The sequence below is a fragment of the Strix uralensis genome, chromosome 29 (genome assembly GCF_047716275.1).
Source record: "Strix uralensis isolate ZFMK-TIS-50842 chromosome 29, bStrUra1, whole genome shotgun sequence".
NCBI lineage: Eukaryota > Metazoa > Chordata > Aves > Strigiformes > Strigidae > Strix > Strix uralensis.
The window spans coordinates 6021787-6040219 of NC_134000.1; the positions used below are offsets into that span (position 1 = coordinate 6021787).

Sequence of the window (18433 nt, forward strand, 5' to 3'; positions counted from 1 at the left end):
GTGCTGCAACACCACTTGCATTTGTCAGGGCAGTAGCAGGCATACCGAATAATTGCAGCAGACCGTTCATTCATTCATTCACTCAACCACGGCGAGGCTGCTGGAGGTGAGCTGCTGTGGGTCAGACTGAGCTATTGCTCCTTTTGTTCTTACACAAGTGAAGGCTCCTGTACTTTTGTGCTGAGAAACGACCACGGTTTAAATTTGAAGGAGTTACAGGCTGTGGTATCAAGTAATGAGATATAAACTTCTTTACCTCAGGGTAACTGGTAGGAAGTAACCTTGGGTGAGAGCTATTAAAAAAAACACCAAAAAACCTCACTTACTTGTGGCTGTTGGGAAGCATATAGCAAGTGGTGGTCCAAAATCAGTTCTCAGTGAGAAAGGTCTCCTGCATGGTATCCAGCACCAAAGCAATGGCACTACTGACCCACTTTGTGCCCGTTCCCCCAGAAAAGCCAAGGGCCAGATCAGCTGCAGAACTGCTCTACCTTTTCATCTGCAGCGGTCCCCTCAGGGAGGCTGCAAGGAATACTGCTGGGATTTTGGGAAGCAGAGAATCGCGTTCCACTTTATCTATTCACAGTACGTTTGGCAGATAAACAAAGTTAATTTCCTAGAGAGATCAATCCACTGCTCTTCCAAAGTGCTTTATGCAATATGCATACCCTCAACTTAGCTTTGAAAAGCAAAGGAGAGCTGTGAACTTCTGCAGGGAGATGCCTTTACTTCAATTAATAACAGCACAAAATTTTGGATGACAAGGCCCCAAAAAGTGAAATGCTATTTAGTTCTCTCACCAACTGAGGCTGAATGATTCAGAGACTGCTTGCAAATCAGCAAGGAAAGACGCCGCACTCAGAAATCACTGCTGAAATAAACGGCGTACGTAATTTCTAAGGTGCAAAAATGAACATCTTTAAACAAATCGAAGCAGAGAGAATAAAAATGATTAAGCAGGGAGCTTAGCTGGAGAGTATGCTATTTATTTTCATAAGCAGCCATCTTCTGAATCAACATTTCTCAAGCACAGCTCTTGCTGGGATGTGACTGACTGGGGCAGCTCTGAGACCCCAGCGCTTCCTCCACCCCGGAGAGCCCGTCGTGGCCGTCTCAGCAGCTTCACCTCCCTTGTGCTGCTGGTGTGAATTCTGCCTCCACAGCTATTTCTGCTGGGGCAGTTTGCCAGTGTCCAAGATGAACATCTGAGAAACTCGGTGAGGGTATGTAAGTTGATTAACCAGGATAATGATAAAACTGACCTGCTTTTGTGAAGGTAGCAAGGGGAGATGAGTCATGGAGGTGAAAGACGTCAACCTCTACGTACTTATATAGATTGAAATATTTAGATGTAACATTTGAACCCGTTTCATCTTAGCCCGTGAAAATAACTCCATAACGTAAGGGGCACTTCTTAACACAAGTCCTCTGGGTGACAGGACTGTCTCTAATGAAGTACCTTGACAAGGAGCGTGGCTACGATCCAGCTGTCAAGGGGGTCTGGACTTCATGGGGCTGGTTCCCACGACAGTGGTGGTGCATCAGGTGTCAGCTGGGGAGGGGGACAAGACTCCAGCCAGGCCCCCACCCTCCCACAGCGGCTCAACGGGACCTGGCTCACACACCCCACACCTGGAGATACAGAGGGACGCTGCGCTGGGAACGCGGCAGGGGGAAAGGGGGAGGTAGGAGGTAGCGCTGAAGGTCCCTTGGCTCTGCTGGTATGTTCATACGCCTCAACCCGTGCAGAGCACCAGTCTCTGCTGAAGCCTCTAGGGATCTGCTTACAAAGCAGACGACAACAAAACACGACTGCTTCAAATGCCTCGTCTTTGATAGCACAAACAGAATGGCAAAATGAGAACGAGAAATTATGAAATTAAGCAATTTTCATTTGTATAAATATGGAGATGTATGTATCAGTGTATTTTTATACACACCTGTGGGCTTCCAGTATCGCTTTCTTTCAAAAATACACTTAAACCTCACAAAGATTTAACACAACTTAACACCGAATTCAAAAGAAGTTAGAAGAAGCCTCATGTTATAAAACTACACAACCATATAAAGCTATAAAACTAAACCAGCTGAGACTTCATGAGACAGGGGACATCCTCACTTGCGAGTGGTATTAAAACACCAACTTTATTCAGGAAAACGGAATACATTTTTGAAGATTTCCAGTTTACAAAAGTTTAAGACAAGGTTGGGTTCCAACATACAACCTCCCTTAAAGCTCTTATATTACATCTGCACTTCAAGTTGACAAAACCCCTCAAATAGGGGGGGAAAAAAAAGAAAAGGACAAGTGAAGGCCACAGTCCTGTACTGGGGTACATTCAGCAGAATTCAGCACGGTACTGAAATTCTTTCTGCAGTCCATGGGTACAATATAGCCTTGTGTTAATAAAAAATATTTCAGATCTAGTCTGAACTGCGAGAAGAGCACTTGTCTTATCATTTTAGTTCCAGGCTTTATATGTAAAGTAGCTTCTGATGAGCAACAGTTAAAAAACAGTACTTGCCATCTGATCGCCATGTTAAAAATACAGAATTAAATTCTTCCTTCGTTCATACAATTTAAAATATTCATTAAAAACTAAACTTCAGAATCAGTGTCCCTCTATCCTTTTCATCGTTAATAGTTTTTCCTTATCTACTAAAACCATTTGTCTTTCCCAAGATGTCTAAAAAGTAAAGCGCACAAGATTAACAAGCTGCAGCATTAATTAAAATGAGAGTCATCATCTCTTTCCTCCACCCAGCTTCTAAATCTATCACAAGGGCCCTATTAGCCGTATCAAAGTGAAGCGGTGTAAATAAAACTGATTTGACTTAAAAGGCGAGGAAGAATGAATGCAGAGTTATTTAAAAATCGCAATGCAGTCAGTGTTGTCGGGCATGTCACTGTAGACAAGAGCCAAGAAAATTATTCACAGGCTCTCTTTTAGAAGCATTACCCAGTTTTCCAGTAGCACAATAGCAGAGAGGTAAATTGTGATTTGCCTTACAAGGAACTTCAGATTATTATCACGCGGGTTCACTAACGGCCTAATGTTAAATACACAGCACCCTGACTTCAGCAGAGGTTACAGACACTCAAAACTCCTAAAATTTATTTATTTTTAAATAACCCAAATCTTATTTCCACCAGGCTAAGCCACATTCCTTCATTTACCTCAAGTGGTCATTTCTTCAAATTGTTTTGTTGCAATCAACTACATTAATAGCTGCGCTGAGGAGAGCTACTCATTACAGTGGTCACCGTTCAGTACAGGTGTGGAATCAGAGTTTGGCTCTGCAAGAAAGCTTTAATTGGTTTTATTTTTGTGAGAACAGGACTTTGAAATAACATCCACTGGTTCAAATATTAAGTACAGAGGAAAGCTCCTGGAGGACTAACCTTAAACTAAAAAGTTAAGAGCAATTGCAAACAATAGAATGATCAACCCCAATTTTACCGGCTACTGGAAAAAAAATGTTCCACATGGTATTTCATGAACATTTAACTTCGGCTTTACAAGGTGCAGGATTTTTAATGAAATATTTAATTTCATCAGTGCGGTTGTCGCTCTCGTGGTTTCCCAACAATTCCACTGAATAATGCAGTATAATGCCGTATTAACACTACTAGAAGTGACACGTTATAAACAATTTCTGTGTGATACTACAGCAATTTCCAAAGAAACCAGCTAGCAAATCTGTTCTACAAACCAGAAAACTGGAGTGAGACGAAAACCCTCTTTAAGTTTTCAGAACAAGATACTGACTTCCACACCCCTCAAAGTTCAGTGGTCCCCACAACGAACAACAAAGAGGAAGATGAGACTTTGTTTCTCTTTTTGGATCTCTAGACAATGATACGTAACAACACCCAGACATGTCGTTAACAGCCTCCCAAATCAACATCCAACCAGAAAGGCACAATCTCCTTTTGTAAATCGGGTTCTCATAAACTAAAAGATTCCTATACAAAGATAAATACACCCTTAGCTGGAAGGGAAAACGTCACACCATTTAGAATGTTTTTTCCTTCTTTTTTTTTTTTTTTTTTTTTTTGGTAAAGTCCAAATGGATTATCTTAATGCAAAAGGTACATGAATATATACAACCTGAAAGAGTAACTTTTTTTAATATCTATACATATATGTACATATGTGACAGTGACTGACGCAGAAGGCAGAAGAAGCAGGCTATGTCCACTCTTTTCCAACTTCTTAGAAATGCAAGGCAATGCTTTTCCGATGCCATTGGCAAACAATATTTGGTTTGCAGACATTCTGGTGTCTGAGGATACACGTGGTGAAACGCAGTCCCCCGTGGAGGGCTTGCGTGAGGGATGTGTGCCATGAAAGTTAGACTGGGCACAATGGTTTAGTTTCACTAATCAGCCTTCGGCAACTTAAAAAGATGTCTAGTTCTAATGAAACTACTGCAAACTCTTCAATAGTATATGTTTTAAAGCCCAATATAGTGCTTGAAAAACGTTATGGCTAATTGTGATACACCACTACGTAGCTCTGACAGAGGCCGAGCAGAACCTTAAAAAAAGGCAAAAGGGACAGCAGGGCCCAGAGCTCACAGGAGACACCCCTGCACCCACCTTTACTATTAACTCAGCTATGTACTTGAGTTTAACCTACCTGTAAAATAAAGAGCAACTGTCTGCTCTGTGACAATAACAGTTTGCCTATCAAGTCGGAGTCATTAAGTAGCCAAGTCCTGCTTTGTGAAGGACAGCATCATTACACTGCTTGATCTCCCAGCAAGGATGAAAGCTGACCCAACCTTGTGCGCTGCTTTACAGGGACCTAGGAGCATCTTCACCAAGGCCCTTCAAGACAGGCTGCCTAAGCCTGTGATGAAAGCCTGCCATTAATCTGCTTCCAAAGGCAGCCAAGCCCATCAGCACTAGAATTCTCCAATGCTCCCCACACTGTGTCATCTCAGTCCTGGAATGACCTGTGCTTGTAAACTCATCTGGCCCCTGCATGGCAGTAGACTCCAGAGCTGGAAATGAAAAAAAATACCACAAAAAAAATTCAGGTGTATGTGTGGGAACTGAGACTGAACTTGAGTCATTCCCCTACCTAGATTCAAGCTCAAAAATTCTTGGGTTCTGAGCATATAACCTTTGGGTGAAAGAAATTACCTTAGAAAGATGGGGAGGAAGAAAGCAGAAGGTGTGGGCAGTCAGCTTCCTTCATTTCCATTGAACAGCAAAGTCCGTTTAATGACAGGGTTCATTACGTAGAAGGAGGAGTGGGAAATGTGTCTGATAGACAAATATAAATAATTTTTCAAGGCCAATTTCCCTCTGGACAAGAGGATGACACTGCACTGTTTTCTGCACACTGAGCACAAGCCACTGAAGTGGCATTTAAATTCACAGCTTACCTCCCCTCTTGCCACTCTGAATACCTCTACCTCTGAGATGCTTTCACACAGGCGATTCAACACCGCGCACTGAAACACACTTCACAGGTGACCACTCCAAGAGTTAGGACAAAACGGACACAAATAATTCTGATTTTCTGCAGAAGCTAGAATTTTAACTAAGTGAATGGCAAACTCCATAAAAAAACCCATGAGAATATCTTAAGTGAAACTTTGGTATTTTAGAGTTCTACTGCTGCAGTAGAACTAAATCTATGCACAAAACCTACTTACATACGTACACATATTATTAAACATGTATACACCCTGTAGACACGGTCAACAAGGCCAACACCTTTCACTACATGACCTGCTTTCAGTTATTTTACAAATATAACAAACTAGACATTCATACTAACACTTCCCACGATGGGTGTTTGCATCAGGCTGGTTTTGGTGTTCAAGATTTAGCTGAAACAGTTTGGGGTTTTTTTGGTTGTGTTGGGTTTTTGTTTTTTTTTTTTTTAAGGAACACATGGAGTAATGTTGTTTTGCCATGCTTGGAAAGAAGTCTTGCACTGGTTGTGAGAAGCTTCAGTGCCTCTGTGCTCAGCCTTGAAGTCTGACAGATAAGACAACTTTTGTGGTGTTCCTGAGAAAACCCATGTATATTTGGCCTAGGTATTAACATCTGGGAAAAAAAAACCCCTGTTTGCTCAGTTAGAGAGTTGTTGCATCCTCACAAGCTTAAACTTTGAAAATTACATTCACAGTGAGAATGTTCTAGGCCATGAAGGGAAGGGTCAAGTAGGGCATCTTCTGCAATCTGAGCACTGCCAGTGGGCCAGCATTGGGCACCAGACCTCCAAGAACAAAGACTGCTCCTCCTGTGCTTCAGTGACCACCAGCTGGCACCAGGCAGTAAGAGAAACAGCTCACGTGTCGACAGGACGGGAGGCAGTCTGAGAACAAGAGTCCTTCTGGCATAGTTTTTGTGTGCAACATCTGTATATATATTACACATGCACATATATACATTCATATACAGTAAATAGTCCAAGAAATACATTACATCAGTTCTTTGACCCAGCACTGATGTTTCTCTTACTAGTCTGAAACTTGCTTGCAGAAATATTGTGGAGAGCTGATGTGACTCTAGGTATAGCTCTCACAGCTCTGTCTGTGATGAGCCCAAAATGCTGAATTCAGCCATTAACTTAGTGTGGATTCAAATCAAGTCATCATTCAGGCACATGTTCCCCTGAAACCTATTAGGCACAGCAGATTAACCCATAGAGACTTGAAAAAGTAAATGCCTTCCTGCCCATCCCAAATACTGGAGCAGTTACACTTCTCCTTCAGCTATGTGGTTGACCAGAGAATCGCTCAGATCTGCTGTCCTCTCAAGGAGAGTTCTGTGGCCATCCATGCTGTCATGGATGTCTCTTGTCCAGCTGACGGCCGTGCCCAGAGGGCTTCCTGCCACGGGAGTGTCCGTGCTCGCCAAGCTTCCCGTCCGAGATCGGTAAGGAGGAAGATCTGGCTGATTTGTGGATTCAGACTCAGAACAGTAAGGCGGTGGGGGAAGGTCGAACCAAGGTGGTCTGCTGTAAGATACACAACGTTGTAAGAGGTTACTGAAAACAGTGGTAGGGAAGAAAGTACATAGTTTCCCAATTATTAAAAAATTTTTTTGAAAAAAATTTTTGAAAAAAAAAAAATTGGAAACAGTATTTCTTGGCTTTGCCATGATGACATCTACCAGGAGATCTCAAACAGACCTGCCTCCATTATTCAGGTCATTCCAAAACATCCATACCCCCACTAGGCACTAAGGTTTCTGGTCAAGATGCAAAATAGCCAATTACATCCTGCTTAACACTTTTGATTTTCACAGGTATGCACTTCCAGCAAACCTCAGCTTACCCTCAAAGACAGCTTCAAGAGGTAAGACATTTATACACCCTGAGAAAGTGCTTTAAAAGAAATAAGGTAAGTAGTGGATTTGCACCTGTAGATAAAGATGTGAACACAGAAAGCTGCGAGAAAACCTCCATTAAGTGACAGAGATTAATGGTTTACACTCTACAAAGAAATAATGAGCTGAATTCTTCACATGACAAATCACTTTTGCTGTCATGGTATCACATGCAGAGCAACTGCTAAGTAGGCACAGACAAGATGAGTACTGGATTCAGGAAAACTGTTTTGTTGTTCTGATATAAACAAGTAAAGGGACTGGAAGGTTTAGCAGATTACCGGTCCTGGGAGCAACTAGCTCTGAAATTGCTGATGGTTTGTATCAGCCCAGGTGAGAAGTGATTACAGTCTGGATGGCTGCTCATTTAGTTGACCTTACTAATGAGAAGATACCATTATTATTAAGACAAGGGAGCTGCGGCCAAATGCAGTAGAGAAGAGGAATGTAAATGATTATACTATCATTCTTAGATGCCAGAGTTTGTACTAAAAAATACCGACAGGGTGACAGTGAACAGTCTGGATCATTAAAGTTTCTACCATGCTCTTTTCAGGTACAGAGGATGCCAGTCTAGGAGTTTTGTTTGGAAAGACTTTACAGACAGAGGTTAAAACAAAGCTTAATTTTCTACAAATAAAATCAGTGTCATAACTACAAAAATGTCAGAACCCAAACCACACCCACCCACAACACTTCAAAGCGCTTCTGGCTATTTAAAATGAGAACAGCGCTTTCCATTTCAGAATCCTCTTCTTTTCTTCTACTGGTAAAGGGAAAGTAGGGCAGAGCAGAGGGACCATACAGTATTTTTATGCAAGAATTGAAGACCTTTCACCTTTATATACTTACCATATATGACCAGGGTAATTTTTTTTTAAAATAGTATGACCTACAACCTAGCTGGTTTTTGGCAAAACTCTAAATTCAATTTTCGTGTTTGGATTCCAGACTGGCACAGGATATCACTACAAGTGACACATTTCTTTGTGTTCTCCTGCCGTCCTCAAAATCTCTACTACCAACGACACGTGCAAAGAGAGCGTGACTTAAATTTCCCTTAAATTCCTTTAATACCAGTAACAGTAAGGGGACCTGAGGACCATGAATTCTTCATATGGAGGAGAAGCTCAAATTTGCCCAGTTTTGTCCTATGCACATGACAGAATTGCAATGCTGTCCTTCTGTCAAAAGGAGCAACACGGATAAATGGGGAGCAGAAGCACAGATTAACAGAGCTGGAACCAGTAGGTGTGAAACTTTGGTGAGCCCAGAATTAGCTCCTGTACATACCTTTGGTCGAGCACAGCCTCTGAATAGGATGGCGGAGAGTCCAGGTCCACTGGCCTGTGGTAGGCCTGGCTGGACATGTACTGGATCCCGTTGTTGACGTTGTAGGTGACGCTGCAGTGGTGTGGGTGATCAAGGACCACCAGCCGGGACAGCAGGACAGGGTGCTGCAGTCGATGCACTGGCAGGGTCATGAGATTGTTGCGTTTCCGTTGGTGATGCAGGACTAAGGCAAGAAAGGCCACGACGAGGACAAAAATGACAGAGCTGCCAATGATAGCGTAGGTAATACTGGGGTAGTACAGCAGCTGATTTTCTGAGGTTACGTAATCTTGGCCGCTGCCTGCCTCTGCAAGACAAAAGGAAAAGGAAGCCTGAGATTTGTTTCCATATAAAACTGCTCTTCACCTGTGCTGCGTTTTCTGCTAATGCACTGTGTGACAAAAGCAAGTTTTCCTTTTTTTCATTGGATTGGGAAAAATTAGCTTATTAAAGCATATGCATGCCAGTCAGAGATTGGCTGACTATCACTCAGCCCATCCTCACCAGCAGTAAATGCCAGCAGATAAACTACTAGGGAGAGACAAACTGAGAAAGAGGAAAACACACACCGTAGCAGGAAGCATGTGCACTATCCTGGGAGTATCTCCCCCATCCCCAGCTCTCAGTCATAACTTTTTGTTTCCAGAGGTGAGGCTCCCAGTTCCAAGCACAGCACCTCACTGTACCCGGAAAGCACACTAAACCCACAGATGTAAAAGGCCTGATCTTTACTTTTAATAACTTGCAGTGCAGTCAAAGTTTATACGGAGTACATCAAAAAAGGCAGCAACTACATCCTGTGCTCCACAGATCTAACAGCCCAAAATAAGTGCAGGGGAAAATACAGATAGCTGCTCAGTAAAAGGTGGTTGTTTGGATGTTTACAGTGAGAAGACCTCCTGCCGGAAAAAATTTAAAAGAAAAGGCCTTGGAACAGCAAAACCAGCAACGTGAGCCTGGTAGATGTGATACCAGTAAGAGATGTGAAAGTCTAAAAGCAAAGAGTGAAGTGAAAGAAGCAAATGGTAAAAACAAAACAAAAGCCCCAAACCAAACAAAAAACCAGGTTAGGATAGAATAAGATGAGGAAAAGGAAAACATGAGCTGGGCTGAGGCCAGGAAAGATCAGACAAGTGAGCTTCCATCCGAGATGGAAATGGTGAAGAGAATGGTTGGAAATGGTAACTGCGTGGCAGGGAGTAGGAGCAGAAGCACGACCCTAAACCGCAGTATTAAAGGGATGATGAGAAGAGATTAGAAGACCAGATCAGAAGAGGCACTTCAGATAGCATATAGTATATGTTTTATTTGCAAGAGGCACTGAGGAATCGGCAAAGTGTCCAAGAATTGTAAGAGAAGTTACAGTTGGATTTGTTCAGAGTCATGATACAGGAGAAGGAATTCCCGCCCGCACCCTGGAGAACAAAAAAGGTAATGGAATAATGACTCTGGAAACATCCAAATGGATCTTGAACTGCACGCACGTCTTACGAGAAAACATGATAAAAGGCAACAAAATGCAAAGGAGGAAAGAGACTCGGAGAAGCAAAATGGCATAAACACACTGACGCAATGCTGCTGCACTTGAGGCCGGCGCCAGCACCACAGAACCAAGCTCCGCCGCCTCCGTGTGAGCCCTCTGTTCACAAGGTCATACAGCCTTTGAGTGATGTTTTCTTTTTTGGGGGAGAATTTCTATTTCTGTGCAGGCTGTAACTCCTTATTAGCCTCAAAAAGAAAAATACTATTCTGATACAAGACATTCATCTACCTCAAGAAAAACGAGAGGCTGAGTAAAAAACAAACAAAACAAAACGAACCCCTTGACCTCCAAAATCCACACAATTACATGAGCACTATCCATCCAAATTCTTCATTTCCTCCTGCAGAAGGCTGGGACAGTAAATCCTTACACACGATTTCCCTTTCTTTCACCTATCAACTAAAACCGCTTTTTGGTCACTCAGAATTGCAACCGAGCCACTTACAAATTTCTCTAGCAACAAAATAATGAATTATATACCTGTACCAACTGCGTCTGGCATAATAGAAGAGCTTTCCTCAAGCACCCATTGTTCTGCATCTAGATGCTTTGGGTATTTCTCTCAATATTTGATTTTGGTAGTTCACTTCCACGGTTAAACACAAAACCACACTTTCCAGAATCGCTAAAAATAACTCATGCATTAGTTAGGTAAGATAAATCAACATAAAATGGCTAATCCTTTAAACACCTCCATTTTAAATCATATATGTTTGAGTAAGAAGGGTTGAGATGGGAAAGGAAGACTGTACCAGAACTAAGAGAACTTGATTATTGGTCCTGCTACTGACTACAAAAACCCACTCTTAACTAATCTGTCTTACTGATGATGCCACTACAAACAGACCAGAGCTTTGCAGGCCAGCTGCAAGCCCCACAGTTTGCTTGATACCTAGTGTCACCCTGCAGCAAGGATCCTTACTAAAGTAGTTTATTTCCCCATGCAACCGTGCTGGAGAGAAAGCAGAAACCATTGTTACCTGCCAACACTAAGTCTCTGGCTCACTCAGCAAAGTGAAGAAAGTCTGCATGAAGAATGTAAATCAAAGCAGAAGGGAGGAAAGGAATTTACATGTATTAGTAACTTTAATTATAGCTTATCACATATTGCTGTGGCTTCTTTAATACACTCCCTGAATTCACCAGCTGACAAATGAATTCATGTCACATACCCCGGACAAGGGCCAGCGCAGGGAGTACGGTGACAAGTAGATCATTTTTATGTAAACATCAACAAATTTATTTGCAAGGGATGATACGTGGATGAATACCACTACCTTCAATTCTTCAGTGCAAGGAAGGTAAATATATTATGACATCCCAGTAAAATACCACAAGACTTTCATTCAGCTTGGCTGACTGGTTACTGTGCATTGGCCTAAGACTGAGAACAGGATGCCTTTGCAGACCTGATGGACCTAATTAGTTACCATGGGATCATTCTGCAGCAGCACAGTTCCTTCTCTTCATAATCTCCATCTTATTAAAAGGATAGAAAAATGAGAGAAGTGAATTATACATCTACTTCTTTTCAAAATTTTTAAGGTTATCCATCTGTTTAGGATAGTATCCTCTAGGCCCCGCGTGAAAAGCCTCCATAACCCAAACAGATTAACCAGATTGCTGAAGAAAAAAATATCTAGTCAAAAGTCAGATGAGATATGATGACCAGCTTTAGGACAGTCTGAAACAAAACATCTATTTTATCTGGCTTTATGATCCCTTCCATACAACAACCAGCTATAGATCTTGCCCAGATTCTGGGTAAATTTGCTGTTAACATGCCGGTTTGGAGCTTTGGAATTATTGTGGCTAACGAAACACCCGTTTGTTTACCAGTAACTATTCGGGTTTTTAGATACGTTGCTTTATTCCCATTTAGTTGAGCATACCTCTGAGAACAAGAGCAATCTAAGGGCATGCCTAGGCTAGGGACTACAGGTGTGTGTAGAGAGCTCTGAACCAGAAGTACAGCCGCGAAGGGGCTGTTTTGAATAGTTCTGTCTGGTGCGACCTTTGAGCCAGCCAACACAGCAACACTGCTTCGGGGATCTGAATCAGCATCTCCATCAGTTCAGCTAGTTCTAGCCTACGTGTGTCTGACACGGAGCTGCACTGAAAAGGAAAGGATCTGGTTTATATGTCAAGTGCTTTTTCTTGTGCCCTGGGCAGTGCCGAGTACTTTGCATGGAGACGCTCTCCCCAAGCAAAGAATCCAGCTCCCTAACAGGCATCACCCTTACACCTTTACAGGAACAGAGGCACACTGTATCTCTGAGACGGAGTTCTGCCTAGGAAGATTCAGCTATCATCGAAACAAAGTCTTCTTCCACCACCATAACCGCCACCCTCTTGCCTTATAGGTAGGTTTCTGGGCCTAGAAGACGCAATCTTAACGTCCCTTAGCAAAACATGCTCACAAGTGAAGTCCAGTGGCATTTAGCTTCTGCTGTGGTGAAGTTTAAACCAAGAAAGACCAACCAATCTGCATCTAACCTCCTTTTCCTAGTAGAGTCAGTAAATCCAAAAGATGGAAGTAACGTTACCTGAGCCTATCAACACTGCTTGACTTGTAGCCCTAGAGAGGGCACTTCCCATTCAAGGAAAAGAAGTGAACTGCCCTTAATGGTCTTCCAAAATAATGCTCTGGCAAGAAAACTGCTCTATAGTACAGCTATAACAAAAGTAGCAGAACTACGAGACAGTTTTGCATACAAGTTACTTTTACACCAAGTTTCTTCTTCATCTTACTATATATCTGATCATGCTGAAATGAGTAACTTCTTGGTAATTCCTTGGTAACATTCTGGTTTTTTGGTGGGTACCTAGCTGAGACTGCCTGAGGAACCTCTACCCATTTTGTCCACATTTTAATAGGGAGAAGGTGAGATATAAGAACACCTGAAAAATCTTAGCTGGGCATGCATGACTACTTCAGAAAGAAATAGCAACGACACTTTAGTTCTGCTCTATTAACTTCCAGCAAATATTGACACATCACAGAAGTAATTAAATGGAATTTCTTGATAATTCAGTCATCTTCTCCCAGATGAAGCAGGTATTATCCAGGCAGGTTTAAAAAGTTCTGCTCTGATATTAAAAGCAAATTCACAAAAAAGGTGAGTGGGCTAGCTAATTTAGCTTAAATTCATGGAGTATTTATTCTTTCATGCTCCCCCCCCCCCCCGCCCTGCTTAAGAAGATCTATGTTTTCTAATCACGCCACATATAAACAGTTTATCAATGCCACTTATGCCTATTAAACCTTATTATCTCAGAAATGCTGAATTCGCAGATTAGAGATTTTTGGAGTGTAAAAAGCTTTGTGAGTAATTTAGGAAAAGACTGATAAAGGAAACATAACGAGTTGTGCTCAGAGGGCGATCTTATTGACTGTGAACAAATTTGCTGTCTTCAAGTTTTTAAAGAGATCTGAGAGTAACGGCATTAAGTCTGCCAGACACAGGGATGAGGGTCTATTATTTTATCTTTCACAATCCTCTGCTCAAGCCTGGCTTTTCACAGTTCATCAGAGAAAAAGCTTTTGAAATACATAATCTGAGCAGACATCTGTAGCCTTAATGAGCACGAGTCATGGTCCATCTCCAACAAAGACGCTACTGTAACAACACATTTAAATTCCAACTGGTTAAAGAGCAGAGCTGCAGCTTGGAAGGTTAAAGACGACAGATATCAAATACAGACAGGCAGAGCCTCTGCACATTATTACTTTTTGTGCTAGGAGTTCCTAGGGCATCCACCTAAGTCTCCAAAACCTCTTAAATTTCTCATCCTTGGTCATTTTATGTCCCACTAAAACAAGTCTTATGTAGATTTTATGCACTGGACTTTAGAATATCCTTTATTCTAGTGATGTCCTTTCTAACCCAGTTATCTTTTTTCCCTACTGCTCTTCTCCAAGCTACAAACAAGAGCTAGCCCAGACAGCACAGCACCTTGACTTCATGGAGTTTCATCCCCAGTTACCATATGTTCATCTCCCCAAGCAGGTTCGTATTTCCCTCAGACACCCAAGACAAGGATTTGTTTTCAGCTGCATTCAAAGCATGCTTCTGCCCTGCTTTGGCTTTCTCCGATTCAGGCCCAGAAGATAGATTTCTTAACAGAGGTCTTACACATACTAAACAGAATTTATCCATGGGAATTGGCCAAAGGAATACAATAGGATTACCTCTTTGCTTACCAGGTACCTGGTAAATGGATTTCTGGGAAAGCAGCAGGATGAAACCCCAAACTCCTTCCAGGTACATCTACAACAGTGATGGCTTCACATCCAGACAACACTGATCTGCACGGATGTCCTGGCTTGAAATGGCACCAGGTTATTCTGTGTTTCACCTTGTGCTAATCACAAGTGTCCCTAATACCCATGGACCAGAACCACAGCAGCCAGCACAGCCCTCGAGCTACAAAGCTGGAGCAGAGGGTGACTCTATTCCCAGCTCTTGAAGTTGTCCACCAGGTCATTTTCTCTACCTCTGCCCAGCTCCCTGCCATGCTCTCACTACCTGAAAACTAGATAAGGATGTTCTTGGGCTCTCAGGACATTCTCCCAGGTTCTCCTGTACTGACAAGAACTACATTTTCCTCAAAAGCTTAAGTGTTTCAAGTATTAATCAGAAGTCGAAATACCACTGGGTGCTCTGTCTTTGCCTATTCTTTCAGATAACTGAAAAGGCATTCATGACCTTGCCTGCATAAACCCAGTAGGACATCTCGATATGGAGAACTTGTTATCTATCCATCCATATTTTTTAAAAATCATTATTGGTATTAGTGTAGCATCTTGGAGCTCTAGTGTTGAAATAGAATATCTCTGTATAATGTACTGTACAGGTTCTGAGCAAGACGATGGTCATTGTTCCAAAGAATTTAAAGCTAAGTGTAAGACTTGGTACTATATATAATTCTAAGTCTATACAACTAGCCAGCAAGACACAGATAAACCTCAAGACAGTATTGGTCAGCAGAATTAGCAGCAGTCTCAGCAAGTCTCATTCAGTGCATCAGAATGAGTGCATTACCCATGTCTTCCTGCCCAGACTTAAGCCCCTCATCCTGGCCACGCATTGCAAGAGCTGTGCTTTTCAAGGCTCTGCAGCTGCTGAAAGAGCAGCTGAGTCATCAGACTGAAGATCAAGAGCCTCACCTCTCACATGCCCCCCTTTTTATCATCTTCAGGGTAGGATAATTACTCCATGCACTTCACACATTGCAGTTTAAACATTTTTAAAAAAAAAAAAAAGAAAAAAAAGGAAAGCAGCAAACTGAGCAAATAAGTACAGAACTAAGAAATACTCAGCAGTAGCCATGGCAACTAAAGTTCTAAAATTAACTTGGCAGGAATGTAAAAACCTGCAAAGGCAAAACCTAACATCAAGCATGGAAACAAAAGGTCCAGGCTTGGCAGCTGGATGAAGGCCAAGGAGGAAATTAAAGTGTTACTCAAATGCAATTCAGGATCACTCTGACACTGATCTAAGCAGCACTTCCTGAACATGTGATAGCCCAAAAGGCTAGTGGTATAATTTGATTAATTCACAGCTAGCACAGAAACTATGCCCAAAAGCAGGGACAGAACGCAAAAAGGATAAAAAAGGATAAACTTTCTACTAATAAAGTCCTCTTCTCTAAATAGAGGGGTTCAGTTACTTCTGTTCGTCTCCTCTTTCTCCTTTGAAAACGGAGGGTCACCATCAAGGAGACTGACAAGAAGTTAGTTATTATACACTTCTCATAACGTTTTATGATGGGAAGATGCCGCTCAGCAAGAGCCTGGTGCACTGGAAGCTCTAGGGGCTTCCTCTACTATCGTCCTCCTCCCAGTCACTAAATTAAACCTGTTCTGCAGAATCTCAAACAGCAGCACCACTAAAAGGCTCTTTGGTGGACCAATCTTATAAAATAAAGCAACAACGTGCTTCATTCAAAGAAAGAAAAACTGCATTGTCTTCATAGCATAAACGTGCTCTTGGTGCTCTTGCCAAGACCTACGACAACGAGCAGCATCCCAGGCTCTAGCCCCACTGTCTCCAAGTTGGAGATAACAGCCATTCGATCTTGTACCCCAGCCTGCTTCTTCCCCCTGATCTCCCAAGAGATATTCCAGTCTCACCTTGTTCAAGTCACAACCAATATTCCCCAACTGCAGGAAAAGTCCAGATTTTGAATTTCTGGTTGCTGTGTAATCCTTTGTGTACGATTAATGAGTAGTATTGCACAGTCTTGAAAGTTAAAGACTGTTTTAATAGAAAAGTTAACAGAACTGTGAAATTCAACCAGCAAGACCCAAGTGGACTCACACAGTCTCCAACATCAGCTTTATCTTCACTTCTTTAACTAATGGCATAACAAGTGTATTTTCTACCAGATACCCTTGGCAACACTGGCAAATTTATGTGCAAGTGCACCAACCTGTCTTCTGCAAAGGTTAATTGGAGCTCTGAGGTAGGTAAGAGCCTGGATGTTGTATCAGCTCCCTGCTAGCACAGAAGCATGCTCTACCTGGATTAATTTTGAAAGGTCTTAAGCAGCTTCAAGTCAAAAGTATGGAGGAAAATAGATTTGTCAAAGGCCATGGGTGGCTGTGTCTTTCCTATTCCAGCCTGACCCTGAGAATTTAGAATCCACGTTTCCATGCTAACATGCTCAGCTTCCTTGGAATCATCTGAATATTTAAGAGGGGAAAAAAACCCAACTCAAAACAAAAGTAAACTAATTAAAATGAAAATCGGTGGATGAAATGCTCGTGTGCTTTGACCATCTATCAACCCTGAAACTAAATTACGCCATGTTGCAAAAGCGTTGCCAATTTATCTTGGGTGATCTACATGCCTGCAAAAATGCATGTAATTTCAGTGGAACGTCTGGAAAAAGCTGAACGTGGGATGCGTACAGGACAGACGGATGAATCGCCTTTTTACAGCGTTTATTCTGGAGGTTGGTAAGAAGAGACACATACTGTTCAGCTAGAACGTGTGCATTATCTTCTTCCTAGACGCCGCATTAGCGGTACAGACAGCTGGTGCACAAGGAGGATAATAAGGCTTGAAGAGATGTGGTGCAGGGTTTACGGAGCCTGCAGAGTCAGCAATACTTGGCAAGAAATACTGCTTAAGTGTGATTTAGATATACTGTAAAGTAACTTTTTAATCAGCTTTTAAATTTCATCATTGAAGGACTGTATTTTAATGGCTCTGCTTTTTGAAAAAGTGTTAGTACAAAGTCCATGCCCTGTCATATATTACTGTTATCAATCCTGGTTTTTTCTAGCATTGTGAAGAGGTCACAAAGAGATGTCAGATACACGATCCACATAGCTTCACTTACTCAAGATAGCGTCCTCGTGATTTAGAAACCATTAGCAGGTTGGGATCTTGAGTTAAAAAAAAAAAAAAAAAGAATCAAACCAGAAGGCAGAGTCAGACAAGACCTGCTAGGTCACCTAATCCCTTTCCTAGGATCACATTTCACATCATCCATTCATACCTCACGCCCCCACGCTGACCGCTTCTAGGATGCAACAGAGGAAACGGGCGGCAAGTCCATCCTAGCAAAAGCTCTGCAGGTGCCCCGTCTGCCTCCAGGAAGCAAAAGGATCCTGGGGAGGAAAGCAAGACCACGACGGCTCAGTGGATTTGGGTAGATGAGCAGCTCAAACCAAGGTGGAGCTCAGTGCTTGGTTCCACCAGGGAAAGCACCTGCGTGAAGGTGCATCATGAGATGCTTTTCTTCTTAGAGTTATCCTGCCTTTGCGTTACGATTGTCTGACACACAAACTAATGTTTCCCTCCAGCTACAAGCTCTGTAAGCTCAGTGTAAACAGCAAGAGTCTTGCCAAACAGTGGCCTCAGGAGATCCTCTATGTTCAGGTTACACCTTCAGGAGGGTCTTAAACACCCTACTTGGTTGCAAATCAAACTCTAAAGCTTTCCTTTAATATTATTAAAAAAAAAAGCATAAAACACAACAGCAAAGATGACAACAATTGGCTGTGAAAGTAGCTATTGCACAGCCCTGTTTGGCCTTTCTGATCACAAGACACAGACCTTCTAATGCCAGAGAGAGAGGGGGAAGAAAAAAGAAAAAAAGAGAAGCAAGCAAAGGGGAAAAAAAAAAAAAAGACAAGCAAGTGAAGCAGAGGAAAAAAAAGGAAAAAAGCTGCATTTGAAAGCTATTGTACA

General features: G+C 42.2%; 1 protein-coding gene across 4 annotated transcripts in view; it reads right to left on the reverse strand.

The window, feature by feature from the left end:
• Positions 1–2126: 2126 nt before the first annotated feature.
• Positions 2127–18433, reverse strand: part of LDLRAD3 (low density lipoprotein receptor class A domain containing 3) — a 117691-nt gene continuing 101384 nt past the window's right edge. For all 4 annotated transcript variants that reach the window (XM_074852542.1, XM_074852540.1, XM_074852539.1 and 1 more), the window contains 2 exons: positions 8648–8993; positions 2127–6983 (listed from right to left, as the gene is read on the reverse strand). In XM_074852542.1, coding sequence (XP_074708643.1) covers positions 6722–6983; positions 8648–8993 — 608 coding nt within the window. In that variant the 3' untranslated portion in view covers positions 2127–6721. The remainder of the gene's footprint in view (positions 6984–8647; positions 8994–18433) is intronic.